The sequence below is a fragment of the Cricetulus griseus genome, chromosome 5 (assembly GCF_003668045.3).
Source record: "Cricetulus griseus strain 17A/GY chromosome 5, alternate assembly CriGri-PICRH-1.0, whole genome shotgun sequence".
NCBI classification, from domain to species: domain Eukaryota; kingdom Metazoa; phylum Chordata; class Mammalia; order Rodentia; family Cricetidae; genus Cricetulus; species Cricetulus griseus.
The window spans coordinates 179,548,771-179,571,559 of record NC_048598.1 but is presented as its reverse complement, the minus strand read 5'-3'; the positions used below and the strand labels follow the sequence as shown (position 1 = coordinate 179,571,559).

At 41.2% G+C, this 22,789-nt stretch overlaps 1 pseudogene and 3 gene segments (V, D, J or C); all 4 read left to right on the top strand.

Annotated features, from left to right (window-relative positions):
- The first annotated feature begins 2,163 nt into the window (after positions 1–2,163).
- LOC113836145 lies at positions 2,164–2,694 on the top strand (annotated as a pseudogene).
- A 3,570-nt stretch (positions 2,695–6,264) lies between these two features.
- LOC113836146 lies at positions 6,265–6,698 on the top strand. The segment is given in 2 exon segments: positions 6,265–6,310; positions 6,391–6,698. Coding segments are annotated over 2 exon segments (354 nt in total).
- Positions 6,699–17,167: 10,469 nt separating this feature from the next.
- On the top strand, positions 17,168–20,778 carry LOC103164455. The segment is given in 5 exon segments: positions 17,168–17,213; positions 17,312–17,626; positions 19,059–19,090; positions 19,390–19,505; positions 20,664–20,778. Coding segments are annotated over 5 exon segments (624 nt in total).
- Positions 20,779–20,909: 131 nt separating this feature from the next.
- Positions 20,910–21,405, top strand: LOC113831305. The segment is given in 2 exon segments: positions 20,910–20,961; positions 21,041–21,405. Coding segments are annotated over 2 exon segments (411 nt in total).
- Positions 21,406–22,789: the final 1,384 nt, after the last annotated feature.

The following is a 22,789-nucleotide window of genomic DNA, read 5'->3' as shown; positions in this document are numbered from 1 at the left end:
ATCAGAACAACCAAGGGGACAACACTAATAATTGCATGACCAGCTTATCTATGTCTCACTAATTATTCATGCAAATTTTAAAAGTCTATTATCTTTTATAATAATAATATATCTTCAGAGCCATAAAACCACACCCAAATCTGAATACAAAATAGTTCCCTCAACAGAAGAAACTTTCTGAAATACAAAACTAGGAATCTATGAAATGTTATTATCCAGACTTTTAAAAAAATAGCATCATATTTTTGATTCTCTGACTCCATAGTTCCCTTTGATTAAACTCATGTTACCCTTGCTTTGATTTGTTGTGCTATATGGATTCTATATTCTCTACAGTTGTATGATTACTTACATTTCAGGATCCTTATTTCAATACAGCTTTATAAAATATGTATGTATTTATATTTATTCAGTAATTTATCCAACTAACTGCTGTTTTGCTTCTGTCCTCTCCTCCAAATCCCTCCCATTATCCCTTGACTCTCCATCCAGTCCTCCATTTCTCTTCATTGGATGGCAGTCCCCCAATGGATATCAACAAAACATGACATGTCAGGTCTATGAGGCAACTCAGTATGAGGAAAAACGGTCCAAACATCAGCAGAGGAGTCAGAGACAGCCCCTGCTCCCACTTTATGTGTCCCAAAAGAAGACCATGCATACTACACATCTGGCACATATATGCAGAGACCCTAGGTCAAACCCACTCATGCTCTGTGATTTTCAGTAAAGTCTATTGTATGAGAATTGTCCAATTTCTTTATGCAGGCAAGAAGTGCTGTGAACTTTCCTCTCGTCACTCCTTTCATAGTGTCCTGTGTTTGGATATCTTGTGCATTCATTGTCATTGAGGGCTAGGAGGTCTCTCATTTGTTTCTTTTTTCTTTCTTCCTTGACCCAGCAATTATTCAGGAGGAAGTTGTTGAGTTTACAGTAGTTTGTAGCCTTCTGTTTCTCTGTAGTTGTTGATATCCGACTTTATTCCATGTTGGTCTGTTAGATCATAGGAAACTATTTTTATTTTCTTGTTGCTGTTGAGACTTGCTGTGTGGTGGAGTCTGTGGGACAGATGCAAAGGAGGAACAGCAAGGAGGTCACCGCCTCTGTCTGGAGTTTCTTCCTTGGCTTATCTACACATAACAGGGCTGACTGAGTGAAACCTGTCAGAGCAATGATTTGGTCATCAAAGGACTCAAAGCAGAAATGACTTCAGATCAAGAGCTCACTGAATTTAGCTGCCTTAAATGCAGCTCATTTCTACAAGTGCCACAGAAACAACAATGTCATAGTCCATAAGAACTCTTAGGCACACCAATGTTTCTCTAATAAATGAATTAATAAATCAATTAAACAATTACTTCCCAACTCTCCTTTCTAATACAGGGGTGGCTATTCAATGGCCTCTTGAGACTCATCCCACAGCCACTAAGAAAGTCCTAGATACTCAGGATATACAGGAATGCATTAAAATCATGGAACTACAGACCATGTAACAGACTCCTTTCCTTCCTGTGGTAACCACACATAGGAACCTATATTTAGTTTGAGGAAAAATAATGGCACAAAATTCAAAGATGTTGACTAACACACATCAAATACATTCATGTGGCATATATGTAAAAGCAGTTTGTGATGTGTTTACTATTTCACAAGGAGTGGCCTCTGTACTGTTACTGTTTGTTTAATATGTGTGCAGGGTAAATTTTCACACGTGCTGTCCCTATCCCAGTTTCATTACAGTAATTTAATGTATGCTTCACTAATCATTGATCTTTCCATTAGTTCCTCTTGAATTATCAAATTGTAATTTTTAATTTTTAAAACATCTATGAACTAATTGTATAATATCTGGTAAGATAATCAGTAAAGACACCATGTAAAAGAGAGAAAATTTAAATTTGGATATGGAAGCTTTTTATAAAAATGAATAATATTTTAATGAAATCACGGTCAACATTTATCATTATCTCTCAGATATTTGCACCATTTCCTGCTGCCTCTAAGGCCCCCACACACGAAAGAATAATATATATCAGGAAGATATGCAAATATGGCCTCCCTCTCCTTATGAAAACCATCTCTGCCCTCACCCCGCAGGTCAGGCAGAGGACTCAAGCCCTGTCTTCCCATTCAGTGAGCAGCACTGAGAACACGACAATCAACATGGGTTTGGGGCTGCACTGGGTTTTCTTTGTTGCTCTTTTAAAAGGTAGATAACACGGGATGCTGAGTGTGTGAGGAGACATGAGTGAGAGAGACAGTAGACTTTGTGACAGTTTCTTCATCAGGATCCTCTCTGTTTGCAGGTGTCCACTGTGAGGTGCAGCTGGTTGAGTCTGGTGGAGGATTGGTGAAGCCTTCAGGGTCACTGAAACTCTCCTGTGCGGCCTCTGGATTCACCTTCACTGACTATGCCATGTTTTGGGTCCGCCAGGCTCCAGGAAAGGGTCTAGAGTGGGTCGCTAGCATAGACACTAAAAGTTATAATTATGCAACCTATTATCCGGATTCGGTGAAAGGCAGATTCACCATCTCCAGAGATATTCCCAAAGCATGGCCTACCTGCAAATGAACAACCTGAGAACTGAGGACACGGCCACTTATTACTGTACAGCTGACACAGTGAGGAGTCTGCAGTGTGAGCCCAGACAAAAACCTCCCTGCCAGGATCATTTAGCCAGCAGGGGGCGTTGAGCACACATAAAGCCCAGGTTCAGACATAATTGATATTTTTTCTGTGTTATCTAGGTGACCTCTCTATCTTCTGATTTTATGGGGATCCATTTTGTAATCAAAGACTCTAGGAATTGATCATGCCTCTAAAAATTATGACTTCTACTTTGACAAACATTCTTAATACAACTATGACACCTACTCCTACTGAACACAACGCAGAAAGTTTCTATGAGGAAAGAGTCATGCTCTGTGGTCACCAGGATCAGCTGTTGGGGAAACTCTGGATACTCAGGTGGACTTTTCCCTCACACTGTGGTTAGGGCCAACCCATGACTGCACAATATTATTAATTCAGAGGAAACCAAGTTGAAGGGGCGCTAGGCTCAGTCACAGTAAGCACCTTGAGTTGCCCAACCCATTCTCCTCTTAAGGAGGGCTGTAGACATAAGGCTAAGAATTGGTAGCATTGAAATTTTATTTAAATTATTTTCATTACTGCATTCATCACGGTGTCTTCGGCTTCTGTCTTGAATTAGATAAGTCTGGTTCTATCTCTGTACCCTACCTCAGAGTTCAGCCACACATCTGGAGCCGAGGGATGGCTGCTGTGTGGTCTGGGCAGTGTCCTTCTTGTAAGCTTCTACTGTGGAGATTCAGATCCTGATGTGTTTGCCTTTGTTTAGGAATCCATTCTCACTATACTAACAAGTTTCTTGGTAAATCTGGCTCCAAGACTCAGAGAGTGAGCAGTTTAAGTTTACAACAAAGACCCCAATGTCCTCATGTTGGTGATAATTTGAGTATATGCTTCTAAGACTATTGAATAAACATTTTTGAGAAATATTTTGATCTTGTGGAAATTCTGATAGCTCTTTGCAAATGAAATTTAGTCATCTGTAATATAGTCTCACTGGTCAAACAGAATCCTCTCAGTGATAGGTCCATGTTGAGTAGTAGGTGCCCAACACAAAAAAAAACTCCATGACATCTTTGGTGGTTCTTTGTCTTGTAATGTTAAATCAGAGCATTGTTTTGGTTCATTAATTTGTTTTATCATACAGTCTTTTTGTTTATACATATTGGCTTCCAATTTTAGGTTTTTATGGGATTCATGACAGTGTGAAAATATCTATTTCAACAATAGAAGAAAATACAAAGGAAAATCTGAAAAATATTTTCTAAATACAATTCTTGTAGGACAGCTGATTTGCTCTGCCATTTATATTTCACATAACTTATTCGAAAATCTGATTCATTTCAATGGCAGGATTGAAAGAGTGTTTGGAATACAACATTTAATCCCTGTCCTATTATTCACAGCCTTCCCTGTACCCTGTATTCAGTTCAAGCCTGTCACAGAGCACAGACCTGCACTGACAGCCATCACCTCTGTCAGCCACGGGCTCCCTGGGGTTCAGCCTGGTGCTCTAGAGCACTTGGTTTTGGATAAATTGAGGCACAGAAACCAGGTGGGATCTGGCACTAGGGAGTCCCCATAGATTTATAACTGTGAGCTGTCTCTTTACTGGACAGCAGTCACTCAAGATCCTTTAGCAGACCATCCCTCCACCTACACATATGATGTTGAGTGACTGATATGGATGACCCCCCACTAGGTAAGACTTCTGGTGAGAGTGGTTTCTCTTGGCCAATTATGATACAGAAGCCTTGTTAATTAGAAATGCTGCTTGAAGTTTCCTATGGAAGCCCAACAGATGTCCTCTGACAAGATAAAGCACCAGGAAAAACTGTGTTCTGTCCCCGCCCACCTGTAATTACGGGGCACCCATATTGAAAATATGCTCCTGATCTCCAGGGGAAATTGGAGACACCCTACATGGCTGAGGACAGCAATATACTCACACAGGCTTAAAGTCTCTGGGGAAAACTGGGGTGGAACATAAGACTGTCGGGTCAACTCCTGAGCCAGGTGACAGGGTCTCAGTATCAGCATCTCTTTGTCATACATGGGTCACTCATGGGTCTGCTTAAAATTATGCAGTGACGTGTCCTGATATAAATCGATTCTGTGCATGTTTTGATTATGGAGACATATGTTGATGTGTATTTACAAAGGCAAATTATGACTTATAATACCAGAAATGACTCTGCCTTTGTCATCAGGGTTGGATGTTTTGGTATTGTGGGGAAACCTGCCGAAATAGTCACTGTTTGTGACTAACAGAGGTCAATTCTCCTTGACCTTAGGTACTACTTCAGATGTCAACACTTGGCCGGTTGAAGCCCTCAGAGACCTGGTCGTTACCTGCATTGGCCCTGGATACTCCATCACACTCTGATACATACTGGGGCTGGGTTTGCTCCAGAGAAGAGTCTGTACTCTTGGGACAATGAGGTTATCATGGAGTCACAGAAGATAACTCATACTTCTTCAGCTTCATCTTCACCTCTAGAAACCAATCTAAGGAAGAGTTGCCTTCAAGACTGACTTCTGTGTTAGTAGAAGTGACAGCCACATATGGTGTGATGAACACACTGAGGGTCACCATGGTCAGGCACACATCGCTCCCTGCTGTGCTCCGGAAGAGCATTAGAGCTCATCTCCAGCAGGAGTCACATTGCACAATAGAACTCAGGCTCAGCCCAGGACCAGGTACAGAGGGTGGCTAAGATTTTGTTTCCTATGGGATTTTTAGCTTCCCCTAAACATAACAGTTTCCATTAAAAAAACACAAACACAAAGCTCTCAGCTCACACTCAGCATTGTTTCTTTTTACAGTGTTAGCACAAACTTATTATAAGTTCATATTCATGGTTCAGATACATCTTGGTAGCTTTATGTTGCAAAATTTATTTTAAAAATTTAAATAGGAAGATAGTATATTCATAAAAATAAACAATATTTGATGTACATCCAGAAGTTCACTCCTTACTTTCCATGTTTTCATTCATGATCATATCACAAAGTCACTGTGAATGTTGACCAAAGACAAGCGAATAATTTACTTTGTAGGTCTTAAAACATCAATATTCACAAGAAAAAAGCAGACTGCATTGACTTTAACATCACTGAACCTGTGAGGAAATCCCTGGGCCCTGTGAGCTGTGACTTTTACCATTCTCTGTCCTTCTTCCCTTTCTCCAGGATGCTCAGCGTCTCTGGCTACAGTTTATTTTTTCTAAAGCTGCTGTTTATTAAAGTTTCAGAAATAGATGGCAGTATCAACATGAAGCTACTAGTGCTGAATAAAGAGAAATATCAAATAGTGAGGCAGGAAATTGACAGATTAGTAAAGTCAATGAATACAACTCTGTTCCATGCAGTTATAGACTGCATAACTGCCAGCCTGCAGATGGAACATTCTCCTATGCTACCTTCACACAGTTCTCATCTGATGTGTTGTGATCTGAGGACCTGGTCTTCTCATGTGGGCTCCTTTCTATGATGAGGTGAACTTCCCTGAGGTGTCCTCTGTATCTCATCTCAGACTGGCTCCTCCTGAGACCCATAATTTAAGTCCTCCTTCAGAGTCATATCCCAGTGACTGAATGCAAATCTCTCCTGGCTCCACCCAAGCATAGGTTGAAAAGCCAAAGCTGGGCCTGGGCACTCACTGGTGTACAGCCATGGCCCTGTTTGCTTCCTCATTCCTGCTGCTGATTGTGCCTGCATGTGAGTGCCATGGATTTCTACTGCATGAACTCCCATAATTCACTCTGTACCAACCTTACCTTCTACTTTTCCCCCCACAGATGTCCTGTCACAGGTTAGCCTGAAGGAGTCTGGCCCTGGGCTGTTGCAGCCATCCCAGACTCTCAGTCTGACCTGCTCTTTCTCTGGGTTTTCACTGAGCACTTCTATTATGGGTGAGGGCTGGATCCGGCAGCCCTCAGGGAAGGGTCTGGAGTGGCTGGCATACATTTGGTGGAATGATGATAAATACTACAACCCATCCCTGAAGAGCCAGCTCACAATCTCCAAGGACACATCCAACAACCCAGTAACCCTGAGGATCACCAGTGTGGACACTGAAGACACTGCCACATACTACTGTGCTTGAGTATTGAGCACCACAGAGACACAGCCTCATTTGATATCTGTACAAAATTTCAGGAAGCTTCTCATCTTGTTCCCTTCCTAATATGGGGAGAGAGTTACATCTTTCCTGCGATCTTCTGGGGTTTCCTCTTCACTGCTAACTTCAGAGCCCTGGCTTACTGTTATACCCCATCAGTCATTTTTAAGATGTTTAGAAATTAGTCTGTCTGTGTTTGGTTATACAATGATTAAGGAAGTCTGGTGGTCAAGCCAGGTGATTCAAAGCTATTGTATCACTCTGTACTTTCTCTCAAATTGCCACAGCAGGAATTTGTAAATTACTGTAATTTCTCCTTCAGTGAATAACTCCATACTGGGGATATGGGCTTTCCTGGGTAGGCAATCACAAACTGAGACTCTGGTGAAAGGATTGCTAAGGAACCTCTGAGATATCTCAGTCTATTGCCAAGGCTCTTGGTTCTCTCCACAAACTGGTGATAAGGCCATAATGCTGAGGACAACACTTGTGTATCACAGCAGACACTGGGAAGTTGATCTGGTATTTAACTAGATATTTTCTCTTCTACTGACTGCCATTCATAGCTATTGAAGATATTTTTCCATGAGAACGAGAAGGGCAATAACCAACCTAGATACAAATGCTGTGAATTATAATGGTGACCATCCCAAGAGATATGTTGTTGCAATTGTTGTGGATGTAATCGATCATTCTCTGTTTGGATTTCATGTCCTGTCCATGAGATGTAACCCATGTTGGAAACTGCCAAGAAGGCCAAGAAACTGGGTCTAGATACACCATGGCCCCAGGTGAAACCAAATGCTATTTTCTCATAAAGAAACATATCAATAAAATTATTCTTAATCATGTGCCCTCATAGACACATAAGTCAGGGCCCAAGTCAGCCATCAGCAGAGAACATTCTCTTTTTCCGTAAGTGGAAACTGACTTAGACAGAAAGGGACAATATGTAGAGAGTGATGTATATTTGGGCACTCGCTATAAATGGGTAGTCTTCATCAAACCTTAACCTCAGGATTGTGCAAACAATTCAGGGAAGGAGGTGGAAAGACCGTAAGAGTGAGAAGTGATAAATGACTCCAAGGAAACAGTTTCCTGCACTCACAGCGGGACTGATGCACACATGAGCTCACAGAGACTGTGGTGGCAAGAACAAGGCTTGCACAAGTTCAAGCCAGAAGGCTTACAAGTGGACAAGAGCTCCCACTATTAGCCAAGAAACTATCTGCAATTTATAACCACTAGCAAAGGAGAAAAATTGGCCCAATTCAGTTAGTCTCACTGGTATATTAATCACACTTCACTGGCTATATTAATTACACCCCATGGCCATTAATTAGCAAAAAGAAAACTTGACCAATGAAATTTTGGACAGCTTTTGTCTTATATAACTTTATTTAGGCTTTTTTGTTTCTATAATAATTTTGTATGTGTGCATATTTTGGTTTATGATTTTATATCCTTGAGAGTATGTGTGTGTTTATGAGATACATAGATTGATGATAGTTTCTTGATTTTTTTCTCATTTGTTTAAGGAGTGAGAGAAATAAAGGCTTTAGAGTTGTGTTGATAGGGAGGGGAGAAGTCTGGGAGTATGTGACAGAGGGGGAATATATTGTTTAGAAATATTTTTCTCAAAGAAGTAATTTTAAATAAAACACACTAGAGTCACCGCTAATCAGTTATGCAACTATGGATGTTATATATATTATAACATTTGGGTAGTGAAAACAAATTTATTTTTTATTCTTGCATGTACATGGGCAACCTTGTCGGAGAGTTTGCAAGAATTTACGATCAGTTACTTAACTGCATTACTCTTCCCTCTCTTATAATTTCAATCGTCCTGCACTGATGTTAATCAGGTAGGAATCTATGGAGTTTTCTAAATGTCATTGTTCAGACATTTTCTCAGAGTATGTGCAGAGTTATCAGAGATACGAGATAATATTTCAGTTTCCATCAGCTCATTTGTCATTGTCCTCCAAGACATCATCAAGACTGTCTTCATGACCCATGTCTCTGCTGTAATTCTGAATGCATTCCCATTGCAGATCTCTAAGGTTCAGACTTCCTAGAGTTGGTCCGTTTTCATTATCTCTAAGCAGATTTGTCACTAATAATCTGTTCTGAGAATACCGACCCGTTTTAGCACTAAGTTCAAAATGGTTTTAGCACTAAGTTCAAAAGTCACCCAGGTCTTGAGCTGTTTCAATATTTAATCATTTTGATCAATATTCTCACTCTTTTGTAAAGTCATTAAGTATTTTTATTGCATAAGTAAAACAATGCAGAGTGAGTGATCTACCAGAAACAAAAGTGAATTAAATCTGCCAATCAGGAATGCATAGAGCTTTCATTTGTGTGATTGTTAGCAGACTATCCATGGGATTTCCTTACTAGGATCATGTTAGAGATTCAGGAGGAACCAAAAGAAAGGCAGGATCAATCTCCTGTACCCCAGAATCTTAAGAAATCTAAATTCTCCCTTCCTCTTTCCAGGGTACATACTGGGCTCAGAGTTGAAGAATTTGACTTTTATCACATGCCTTTTTAAAACTTGGATCATTCTTGCATTTCCCACATCACTTTATTCAACAATTAAAAGCAATTTCTGAAATTTGTGGTCTGTGTTTATATAGACTGCTAAATTTCCAGCACCTAGAGTCACCTGGGTAATGAGTCTTGGGCATGCCTTTAGTGGAGTATTTGGACTAGCTTTGTTCCTAGATGTTCCTGTGACAGTAGTTCTACAGTAGGTTAATTGAGTTAGGAAGACCAACCTAAGTGTTAGCCACACTGTTCCTATGGGCTGAGATCCAGGGACCAGAACCCATGAGATAGGAAACCATGTGTAAATATTCATCTCTTTCTTATAATAAGCAATATGCCTTGATAACACCATTAATTGGGTTAGGTAGGCCATTTCCAGTATAGGATGGTAACAGATGTCAAGGCAGAACCAGAGTCTATGTTAACTGGAGAAAGGTGGTGCTCTTTTCCTTTATGCTGTATGTCATTCAATCAGTTGGGCTGAGGAATGATTTGTATGAAGAACAGATTGATCTTGTCCTGTATATGCAAACTTGACATTTGGTTTTATTTGTGAAATAAGTAAAATTATAGTATTAGTGGAAGTGTCATGCATAGAAATGAGACTGCATTGAGTATATTTAAATATTTAAATGATTTTATAATCAAATAATGACAATCAACTTTATCAAGATTATCTGAATGTGAAATTTATCAGTGAATATATTTTTTCCTTAAAGCAACTTAATTTTGATTATAATATATCAACTGTATAAAATAATAGATTTCATTGTGAAATTTTCATATATGTATGAAATGTATTCATAAGTTATTCAAGCAGGCCTGCTTCTTGACATCTATTTAAATGTACTGGGGAGGCATGCTTATAATTCAGAATATGGTATTATATGTTCAAGTAATTTTGTTTGTGTTGTGGTCCGTTGTCCATTGTCCAATAATAGAGCATTTGGATCGGAGTCAGGGTTCAAATTCAGCTGCCTGGAATGGATTGTAGAGTCCTTGGTGGACTCAAGACTAGAGAAATAGTGGGCTTGGCAAGAAAAGGCGGTGCAGGAAGGTTGTGTGTCCCTTTTGGAGCTCAGAGAAAATCGGTGCTTGTGTCACTGCCATGGTGACACCATGGCGACATGGTGACTGATGATAGAAAACTCTTCTTCAATGTGTGAAATATTGGGTCAGTCATTCAAGAGAACATAGTTTTTAAAAGGAAATACCTATGGTGACAGTGATTTCATTGCTTTTGCAAAAAATTCAGTATGCAAAAGATTGTCAATTATAATTAATTTTTCTTCTAATGTAATGAAAAATTTTAAATGAATTTAAAATACACAATTGGTGAACAAGAATTGTGATCAATGTAATTTAACTAGTTTTAGCTGGTAACCAGTTTCTACAGCACCTAGTGAATTCATCAAGGTCCTTAAAATTGCTGTTTTCTCATCAGACACAAGTTCATGTTCCTAAGAGTTCTTCAACAAGCAGAGAATCTTTGGGCCCAGGTAGTCACCTAAATGTTCATTTTACTCTGGGATAACTTGACAGGCAAGTGCCTATTTCAGCAATGCTAGGAAGAGAAACCATGTTAGCAAAAACATCTACCAAAAACAACATTTATTGAGTATGGGATCTTGACTTCAACAATCCCTCCTGGTAGGAAGCCTTGAATATATACGAAGTCAAAGCAATTCACATAAAGAAACATAAAATGAAGTATCACAACACATTTGAAACTTTAACCCTATGACAAATTTCAGTGGAAGGAAATACATTCAACCCATGATCATGCAACTTACATCCAACCAAATGCATCTACACTCTGAATGTGGCATATATTTAGATGTTGCCATGAGCCTACAAGTCACTATTGTGCGTGCCCAAGACAAACACAGGAGTCATGTCCCTGGGGCTCATAGTTTTTCTACTCCAGAATGGTCATTTGCTAAGCTTATAGAAAATACATTCAAGCCTCTGAAACATTTACCGGTCATGACCTGCCTGAGTAAGAGTAGTCTTAGCGCTTGGGGATGGAGAGAGAGAGAGAGAGAGAGAGAGAGAGAGAGAGAAGAGAGAGAGAGAGAGAGAGAGAGAGAGAGAGAGAGAGAGGAGAGAGGAACAAGGCAGAACAGATGGAGTAGCAGCTTTGAACTGGACCCAGAGCAGTGTAGCAGTTTTGTTCTCTCCTGGATTGTAGTATACTGATTTTGATTCATCAGTTAATAAACCCTAGTGACCCCAGTTGGCTTCCTTGTTATTTTTCATTTAAATTATTTAATTACATATTAACATATCCATCCTCCCATTCCCTTACCCTTCCATCCTTCCATGTTCCCCAACAACACCACCAAACAATCCACCAACTCCTCCTCAGGGATAGTGAGGCCCTCCACAGGGGACCTTCAAAGTCCATCATATTATTCTGGAGTGGGCCTAGGCCCTCATTGTATCTGGGCTGCAATAGTATCCCTCCATAGAGAATGGACATACAAAGTCCATTTGTGCTCTACAGATAAACACTGGCTCCACTGTTAGAGTTCACATAGACTGCCTTGGCCTCCTAGCTGGCACCCACATTCAGAGGGCCTAGTTTGATCCAATGCTGTTTCCCCAGCTTTATGACTAGGACTCCATACTCTCAATAGGTCAGGCCAAATGTTTCTGCCAGTTTCTTCATCGCTGTCTTGGCTCCTTTGTTCATCCCTCCTCCCTCTCCATATCTGGATTACAGGAGTATGGTTCAGTGCTTAGCTGTGGGTGCCTGCCTGTCTGTGCTTGGAACGGCTACTGGATGAAGGCTCTAGGAATGGTAACCAACGTAGACATCAATCTCATTATAGGGGAAGGGCATCAGTGGCATCCTCTCCACCACTGCCTGGATTCTTATTGGGGCCATCCCTGTGGATACCCTAACATTTCCCCTGAGTCAGACCTCTCTCCATACCTGTACTTTCTCCCTCTATCAAGACATCTCCATTCTTGCCCTCCTCTATTTCTCCCCTGTCTCAGTCCTCTTGTTCTCCTCCCCCTCCCCTTCTTACCTTCCCACCTTCTTCCTCTCCCCATGTGCTCCCACTTTGTTCAGGGGTTCTTGTCCCCCTCCCATTCTTCAAGGAACTATGCAATCTTCCTTTGGGGTCCTCCTTGTTTCCTAGCTCCTCTGGCAGTGTGGATTGTAGACTGGCAATCCTTTGCTCTATGTCTAAATATCATATATGAGTGAGTACATACCATGCTTATCTTTTTGTGACTGGGTTATCTCACTCAGGATGGTTTCTTCTAGATCCTTCCATTTGCCTGCAAATTCAAGATTCCATTATTTTTTTTCCTGCTGAGTAGTACTCCATTGTGTGAATGTACCACATTTTCTCTATCCATCCTTCAGTTGAGGGGCATCTAGGTTGCTTCCAGGTTCTGGCTATTACAAATAATGCTGTTATGAATATAGTTGAACAGATGTCCTTATTGTATGAATGTGTGTTCTTTGGGTATATGCCCAAGAGTGGAATTGCTGGACCTTGAGGTTAGACTGATTACCATTTTCCTGAGAAACCATCATACTGATTTCCAAAGTGGTTGTACAAGTTTGCACTCCCACCTGCAATGGCAACCCCACATCTGACAGAGGGCTGATCACCAAAATATACAATAAACACAAGAAACTAACCACCAAAACACAAAACAATGAAATTAAAAATTGGAGTGCAGAATTAATTAGAGAATTCTCCACAGAAGAATCTAAAATGCTGAAGACACTTGAGAAAGTGCTCAACGTCCTTAGTCATCAGGGAAATGCAAGTCAAAACATGAGATACCATATTACTCCAGTCAGAATGGCTAAACTCAATAACACCAATGACAGTCTATGCTGGAGAGGATGTGGAGAAAGAGGAATACTCCTCCAATTGGTGTCCTTTATCATCCTGTTCAGGTAACATTTAGGACAGAGCTGTGGGATTCCACACTGGGAATGTAAGACACCAGTGCCTGTTATCAGGAGCCCTGCATGCTCATTGCCCTGTTTCCTGAAGCTGGATTGTGTTTTTCTCAACTCTACATTAACAATGATTGATGCTGAATGGACATCAGTGTCCACTGCACAGAGCCTGTACACACACATACACACTCACATGCAGTTTTCTGTTGTTAGAGGCATCAAGGCCCACTTAAGACTTCTCTTGATTCTTGGCTCTGTTATAACTTTGACTTGTCTGAATACAATTATTTATGTCTGTGTTTGCTTTATCATGTTTTGTTTATATTTTAAATAAGCAGAATGTATATGCAGCTTGACTGTACAATGACTTATTGTCAATAATAGAATTAATACTGCCATTGGTACCATGACCACTAACTGATTATTTCTATTAAACGAATAATAAGAAAAAGAAAAAAAGAAAACAACACAGTTGATAGTGGGATGCTCTGGCGCAAATTGTTTTATTTATTTATTTTTGTTCACTCACATGAAGTCAAAAAGTTGTATAAACAAGAACCTAGGGCTAGAAAACCATTTTCTTTCCCATCTGACTAGATCCTTTCACACACAACTCTCAGGTTGAGAGTTGATTGCAATGTCTGATTTCCTGCCAGTAAAGTTATTTTCCTTCTGGAATTTCTTCTCAAATTCCATCATTATCCCTCCTTATCCTCCGGGCCTTTTCCAGCAGATGTCATGATACTCAGGAAGTGTACACTGAACCAGTTAAAGGTGGACAAAATTCCCTCATCCTCCAAGGCATAGTGTCTACCTGCTCTAGGCTATGCAAGATAAAGTGTCTATAACATTATGAAATCTCTTGTTCAAATATAAACCTCAGTGTCAGGATAGAAAGTCAAGAGGGGGTCCCTTATTGGTGAATTCCAAGAACCATCAACAGAAAGATTAAAAGTTATATGAATGATAGGTCCAGTCATTGTTATATGTGATCTTGCTGGGCTCATGCAAGGTTCATAGGGATGACTTCTATGGAGACAGATTGGATTTCTCAAGTACAGACAAAGCTTGCTACACAGAACTCCACCACATGGCTGCCATGATGTCTCTCAGTCACACATGATTACTGGGACAACATTCTTGACCTGCACTTGGTGTGGAAACATCATAAATCTGTCTACAAACATTACAGAGCAATCCCTACAAGGGAATGAGTTTAATCTCTTGGAGACCATGGTCTGTCAAAGAAAACACAAAGGGTAACATTCTGATATTTAAGATATGATTGTAAAATGACATCAAGTTTGTATAATCAAGAACATTGCTAAATATTGTTGCCATGAGACAGCAAAAGGGAATACCTAGATAGAGTAGTTAAGCAAAGCCTGGGAGAAAGTGCTGAGAGACCAGTAAGGGTGTTTCCTGACTCTACCCAGTGTTTATTCCACTAAGTTAACCACATAGAAGACTCAGGAGACCATCTTCTGTGGGAGTTACACGCCATGTGTAGAAGGATACAAGATGTGACATGGGGTTTAGTTAGTTCCTAGACTCTGTCACTCCGCTGGGGATGCTACAGAAACAGAAATGACACAATTCAAAGACAATTTCTATCACCACAAAGACAGTACACCTCATATTAGAATGAATTCCTCAGTTGGAAAACAGGAATGGACAGTCTTGTCTGGTGGTGAGGCCATCTAATGTCTCTTCATGTTGAGTCTCACCTAATCAGGATAGAGTGTCATGTTCTGGGGAGGAGACGGGACTGGACTGATGGACGAACACCTGAGCAGAGTCCCAGAGTGGAGGATCTAGATTTCTCTACACCTGGATCTAGTTTCTCTACAAACTCACGAGTTCTTCAACTTAATAAATACTTTTACCAGTGTGTGTGTGTGTGTGTGTGTGTGTGACACTTTGAGTACAGTTATAGGTATGTACATGTACCTGTGCTTAGAGCAGTGAACTAGGAATTGAATAATTATAACACAGCTTGTCCTTGATGAAAACTGATTCTCCCTCTCTTAGGAGAAACTAATTACCAGTAGTTTATCATTTATAGGTTGGAACCTGTGAGGTGTAACCCTGTACTATTGGAGTCCAGTTTCCACATCTATATTGACAAGATTTAATGAGATCAGCATCCCTCTTTTCTCTAGAAGATACCATCTCATGGTGGCATCCTGGTGCTCTAGACTTTGCATGCTTTCTGTCCCCGATTCAATGATTTTCTCTAAGCTTTGGGTGTAGGGTTAATATTGAAGATGTATCAAGTGTCGTTGTGCATTCCTGGGCCACTTGTTCTCTGCAAGTTTGCCTGATATGGATCTCTGTAATAGTCTCAATCTGCAATTAAAAAATAAGAACATCATTGATGAGGGAGTAAGAGCTTTTATCTGAAGATATAAGGATACATTTAAAAATAAAGTTAGTGTGTGTGTGTGTGTGTGTGTGTGTGTGTGTGTGTGTGTGTGTGTGTGTGTTACAAGCTGAACCCCATTGAAGGTCAAAGTGTTTATAGCTGGGTTGGTGTTTAATTTTCTGCTTTGGAACCATGAAGGCAGAGTACATTTGGTGCAGTAAACTGTCAATACCTGATTTAATTCAGGACTATCCATGAGATAGCACCTATTTCAACACTGCTCAGGTGGGCAAGGAGAATGATATTAGATATCACTGAGAAGTAGAAGAATAAAACGAACTGTTCTGTTACAGATGGCTTGAGGAGGAAAGATTCTATAAAAACACAGCCCATCTGACAGCGCTGAGAACCAAAAACCTTGAGGAACAGGAGGTTTGCATGCTAAGTAAGAACAATGTCTACCCAGCACTTCAGAGAGGCAAGACCATGGTTAACCCTGACTAAGATGTGGGAGAGAGCAAAGATAACATGATGGCATGGGGAGGAAGGTCACAGGAAGACAGTAGGCTATGGGAGAGGAAGGAGGTGGATTACCTTGTGGTCCCATGCAGATGCAGGCAAGTCCCTCAAGGTCCAGGTGAGAAACAGCAGACCTAGCTGATGGAGAGAGAAAGGCAAATCATTGTAGAATCAGAGAGGAGAAGGACATGGCATGGAAGGAAATAGTCCTTCTGGGTGTTTTTGTGAGGACACAGAAGCGCTGGCAGTATCTTTTGATGGAAAATAGCGGGTCTGATTGATGGTGAAGTTCTTCCCTTGAGGAGCTAAATGCAAAATATGGGTCACCTAAATGTGTTTTAATCATTGTTAAAGAATAATATCAAATAGTATTTATCTTTACATAACATTTCTTTTATATTTTATGCATGAAGTAGTATACCACATTGTTCTGGCCTCAACCACATGTTGTTAATTCAATTTAAGGTAGGCATTCATCATTTACTGAACCTTATACAATGTTTATTAAATGATTATATTTTGTTTTTTATTAAAATTCCTATGAATCAATTTAATAATTTATGCAAAGAGAGCAGAGAAGTTTACAATTAGAGAGCACATTAAAGGAAGTCTGAAAACATATTTTTATGTAAATCCAAGAATTCATACTTAATAGTCTATTTTTCCTTCCTTCCTTCTTTCTTTCTCTGTTGGCAAACAGATTCGGATAGACCAAGCATAAGTAAAATCTAAGATTCTCCTACTCCAAACTGTAGTCTATCATGTAATGGTTGAGATGAACACAGGGCTTCGGGCATGCAAAACAATACTTTAGCAGCTAAGTTACATGCCTGGGGCAATAATTGATGCTTTGATGCTATAAACACCACTTTGTTCCTAATTTCATCTCAAACAGTTGTACCCTTATTTGTCTTCACAAAGGCTCCTGCCTTTGAGTTCAGGATATAACAGGAAGACATGCAAATATTGCCCTCCTCTGCCCATGAAAAGCAGCCCTGATACTGCAGCTCTGACAGAGGTACCCAGCACTGGACTCCCTGGTCCTCCCATTCTGTGGTCATAACTAAACACACAACACACAGCATGGAGTTGAGACTGAGCTGGGTTTTCCTTGTTGCTCTTTTGAAAGGTAATTTATGTATAAGAAAAGACACTGTGTGACTGGACTTGAGTGAGAGGGACAATGGACATTTGTGAGAGTTTACTGACACGATTCTCTTTTCACAGGTGTCCAGTGTGAGGTGCAGCTGGTGGAGTCGGGGGGAGGCTTGGTGCAGCCTGGAAAGTCTCTGAAACTCTCCTGTGCAGCCTCTGGATTCACTTTCAGTGACCACTGGATGAACTGGGTCCGCCAGGCTCCAGGGAAGGGGTTGGAATGGATTGCAAGTATTGAACAAAAAACAAACAATTATGCAACACACTATGGGGAGTCTGTGAGTGGCAGATTTACCATCTCAAGAGACGACTCCAAAAGCAGTGTCTACCTGCAAATGAACAGCTTAAGAGCTGAAGACTCTGCCACTTATTACTGCACTAGACACAGTGAGAGGACTTCAGTGTGAACCTGACATAAACCTCCCTGCAGGAGCGCTCAGGACCAGCAGGGGGCGCAGGTCACACATGGAGGGAGGGACAGGGCAAACATGACTGAGTGCTGGTTTATGTGGTCACAGCTGTCGCCCCATCTACTGGTTTCTCAGGAGGCTCTCTGTGTTTATGGTCTTTGGAGTCTGTGATAACACAGTTCTCTTTTGCCACAATTTACAATAAATACACCACGCAGTCTAAAGTGAATTACATGGAAATATCTCACCTCTGATTGCAGAAATGACTCTGGTGATGACTCAGGATCAAATGCTGAGTGAGGTCTGCAGTATTGGTGATGATTTTCCCTCATGAGATTCAGGCAAAGACTCAGTGGTATCGGTTAGGACAGTGTCTGGGATTAGAGGACTCACAGGGGAGGTGAGGCCACACTCAGTGACCCCCCACCCTAACAGCTCTCAGGTCTTCTGTTTCCCTGAGCACTGTGCACATCAGACACAGATGTGACCCATTTGTAATTTCCCTGATGCAGTTACTTCACCTTTAACTTTCATCATGGTGTCTCCTGTTACATTTTGTTCTTCCAACTTCTGACCTTTGTTTAAAAGAGACATGAGCCAGTTACATGAAACTCACCTGAGACATAGGGTGTAACCCTGTGTGACAAAGTTAAGGCTGCTAGTGAATGAAAACAAGAAATAAAAATTAAAAATTCATGACTGTTGGCAGGTATGGTGGAGGAGTTACTTTATTATAGATATGTCAGAAGCATAGCCAGAGGCACAGACATCTGTGGGAGTCCAGAGTGGACACTACCCTGGGTCATGTGACAAGTGGGGGGAGGGGTAAGGGGAGGGAACACAGGGGAACCAGGTGAAGCACTCAGGATGCCCAAAAGAGATGAAAAGGACCAGGTCCCTGAAAAAGTTGGATTATATACAGGAGAGCAGCCCAGGTAGGGAAGCCCAGCCCAGGGCTGGAATGTTTAGGGTATGTAGAAGGAGATGCCAGCCAGGAGGACCCTGTAAGAGGTAGGGACTGAGGGAGGCAGGGAGATATGGTGTTCACTTTTGGCCGTGATATTTTTAATTGGCACCTCATTCAATTGTCCCAGGTTTGAAAGCTATCATCTCAGGCTTTTACTGATAATAAACAAATGATTAGGAGCTATGTGTAATCTTCTCTATGACTATTTCCTGCCACACTAAGGCATCATTGTTGGGTGGTGTAATGGTTGACTGTAATAGATTCCATGAAAACCTGGATAAAGGGAAGTCAGGTATTTATTTGGAACTTACTCATGAATAAAAATAGATAGAGAACCTCTGAGGTCTTCTGCCCAGAGATCTGGAAGCTGAGACCTGATCTGCAAACACAGTTGAGGACAAGAGCTCCCCTCTCAGTCGGCATGCAGCACCTGAGTCTCCAGCAGGAAGGGACTGGAACCTAAAAGACTATTGGGTGGGTGAATTCCCACAACAGGGTGGGGCCAATAGAAGCTGGAATGCTGGTCCTGTGCAGGCCGATCAGGTTCTAAGGAAACTTCTAGGCTAGAGACATGTGGGCATTAGTTGGAGCAATTTCTGGGCCTGTACCTTAGTATATGAGCCATTTTAAACCTGTTTCAGGATACAAATTGTGAGGGAAAGCCTGGAGCAGTCTGCATTTGATTTAAATGTGATGCAACAAATAGACTAGGGAGAAAGCTTAAATGAGAGGTTTAGGGAAACTTTTATCTCGGTGTACATTTGAAAATTTAGGCCCATGGACTTTCTGAATCAGAGAAGATGGATCCAAGACCAGGAGATGAGGACAGAGACAGAGACAGTGAGACAGACAGTGAAGAAGATCCCACTCTCAGGATTCGGGAAATCAAGTAGGTGTTCTGGAAACAGGTAGAAAAAAAGGTGTCCTGAAAGATTCTCTCACTGAGGGAGTGCCTGGGTTTATCAGGAACTGGAAGGCACACAATGTTCCAGGAGCCAAGGACTCTGACCTGGAAACCTATGACATTTTCCTCTCAGTGTAGCAGGTCTGGACCAACTCCATGATGCCTCACAAAATGTGATGGGTCAAGCAATAACAAGAAGATTAATTTTCAAAGAGCAGTGACTTAGCATGCCATAATTCTCTGTAGTCACTCTGTAGAAGCAGAGAGTAGTGACGAGCTGGATCCAACTGCCAGCAGGTAAATCCCCGGCCACATTAGAGGAACATTAGTAATGATACAGGAACCATGTAAAATCATTCTCTGTCATATCCATTCAGGGAAAACAAGCACCCCTTTCCCACGCAGCTGAGCTCTGTGAACACTGCTCAAGCTACATTGTGAATGTTGAGTGTAAACTAATACATACTAACTTGCACTGGTACTCAGGATCAGCAGAGGTCACAGTGGAGCCAAAAATCAGCAGGACAGTAATGAGATGAGGATAGGAGGGGACTCCATGTTCCATGTGGAATTCTTATAAAAGCCTATATATGAACAGCACCTATTGAAGGTTGTATGTGAAGTCCCCAATATTCAAACACAGTAAAACTCTTTGTTAAATATTGCACATTTTATTTTCTTGTTTGTTTTATTAAGATTTATTTATTTTTGGTATTTGAAATTTTTCATATAGTATTTTTAGATCATAATCTCACTGCCCAATTCCTCCCTGATTTTTATTATCTCTTTACCACTCAACTACACAGCCTTTCTTTGTCTCTATAAAAAGCAACGCATGGGCAAAAACAAAGAATACAAGACCAAATGCACACACACACACACACACACACACACACACACACACACACACACACACACACACACACACACACGGGAAACACAGAGCTGCAAACAGCTGGGAAAGCAAAGCAAATATTGTTCCTCCATGTAAGAATACAAATTCTGCTAATTTAAGGAGCTTTGGAAATATCCAATCACAATTATTAGTACCAACGGAACCCAGTCTCTTCACCTCGAGGACCAAATATCTCAGGTTCCAATTCTATTTGTAAATTGAAAGATTAGGCCTTGATGTTTCTGTAGGGTCTGCACAGGTCTCAGGAATGGCTCCTTCTTCAGACAGGATGACGATTTGGACCTCAGCATCCTGCTGCTTGACCCAGGTGTCCTCTACCTCCTCATTCTCCAGCTGGACTAGGTCCTTATCTAAGAAGCACCCTGCTCATGAATATGCAAATCACAGGAGTGTATGGTGGTAAATATAGGGATGTCCACACCACCATCAACACATGATCAGATTCCTCTCCACACTCACTGAGCACACAGGTCCTCACCATGGTATGGAGCTGGATCATTGTCTTCCTGGTGACAGCAGCTACAGGTGAGGGCACCAAGTTCCAGAGTTAAGGATGGGGAATGTACTCAGGTGACAGTAACACCCACTCTGCATTTCTCTCCAGGTGTTCACTCCCAGGTCCAGCTGCAGCAGTCTGGGCCTGAGCTGGTGATGCCTGGGGCCTCAGTGAAGATATCCTGCAAGACTTCAGGCTACACATTCACTATTGGTTATATGCACTGGGTTGAGCAGAAGCCTGGACAGGGCCTGGAGTGGATTGGAAGAATTGATCCTGATAGTGGTAATACTCAGTACAATCAGAAGTTCCAGGGCAAGGCCACACTGACTAGAGAGAAATCCTCCAGCACAGCCTACATGGAGCTCAGCAGCCTGACATCTGAGGACTCTGCAGTCTATTACTGTGCGAGAAACACAGTGTTACAACCACATCCTGAGTTTGTCAGAAACCCTGGAGAAGCAGGAAGCTGAGAGGACACAGAAGATTAGCCTGGGGACTTTCTCAGAATTCATAAATCTGGGTGCCCTTTTTCATCCTCCTCCTGACAGTCCTATAGGGTGTTTGTCAAGCTCTCCAAATGCCATCTGAGAATGAAGTGGTGATGACTGAGTAAGCCCTGTGGTCCTGCAGTAACTAGACATTGAGGAGATCTGTATCAGTGACCACCTCCATTGACATGCTTCTGCTTTAATGAAACAGAGAAAAAGACTCTGTGACAATACATTATGAGGGGTGTGTGTGTGTGTATCCTTTAAATCTAAGATTCTAGAATTGTTATTGGTGTATCTGAGTATACACTATAATATGAATTTTGCTAGGAAAATAAAAGTCAACAATTGCTGAACAAACAAAAACACCTTTCAAAAATTCAGTAATGTATCTAACAGCACACCAAATACTTTGGTGGAAGTTTTCTCCATAGATTTGTGGTGTCTCTTTATGTTTCCTCATAATTTAAATTCTATGTAATCATTTATAGGTAAGTCTAATCCTGTATTGCTTTTGTTGGTAGCAATCAAATTTCGTATCATTTGAGAGATTATGTTGGAGCCAAATATCATTTTGTGAAATCCTCTCCATATAGAATCTGTCACTTTGGAGACATTCTGGGCTCCTGCTCATATAACATGGGCCAGAGGAGTGGGATTGGAAACTGGTGATGTAAAAGGCGTTGATATCATCAGGAGCCCAGTTGATCATTTCCCTGTTTCCCCAATTTCATTGTCTTTGTCACAAGTTTTATTTTCACACTGATTGACACTGACTGGACAACAGTGTATTGCACATGATAACTGCACCCTTCACACCAACACATACACACAGACACACACACACAGAGAGAGAGAGAGAGAGAGAGAGAGAGAGAGAGAGAGAGAGAGAGAGAGATGAAGAGATTGAGAGAGATTTTTATTTTTATAGGTGTCATGGCCAAATTATATCCATTCTCTTTTTCTTTTTCTTTTTCTTTCTTTCTCTTTTTATTTTTGTCAAGACTGGTTTCTCTGTACCTTTGGAGGCTGTCCTGGAACTAGCTCTTGTAGACCAGGCTGGTCTCAAACTCGCAAAGATCATCTGCCTCTGCCTCTGCCTCCCGAGTGCTGGGTTTAAAGCATGTGCCTCCAAGCCCAGCAAGAGGCTGCTAGTTTCCCCCCTCGGGGAATCGAACCCTCGTCTCCTGAGTGACAGGCAGGGATTCTCACCACTCTACTACCGAGGACAACTGCTATATCCACTCTTAATTTTGGACTCAGTTATAACGTTCATATGTCTGTATCTAAGCAATTCTGTCTATTTAGGCTTTTTGTTTCTGTTCTGTTTTATTTAGGAGAACACAATACCTTGACTCTACATAAG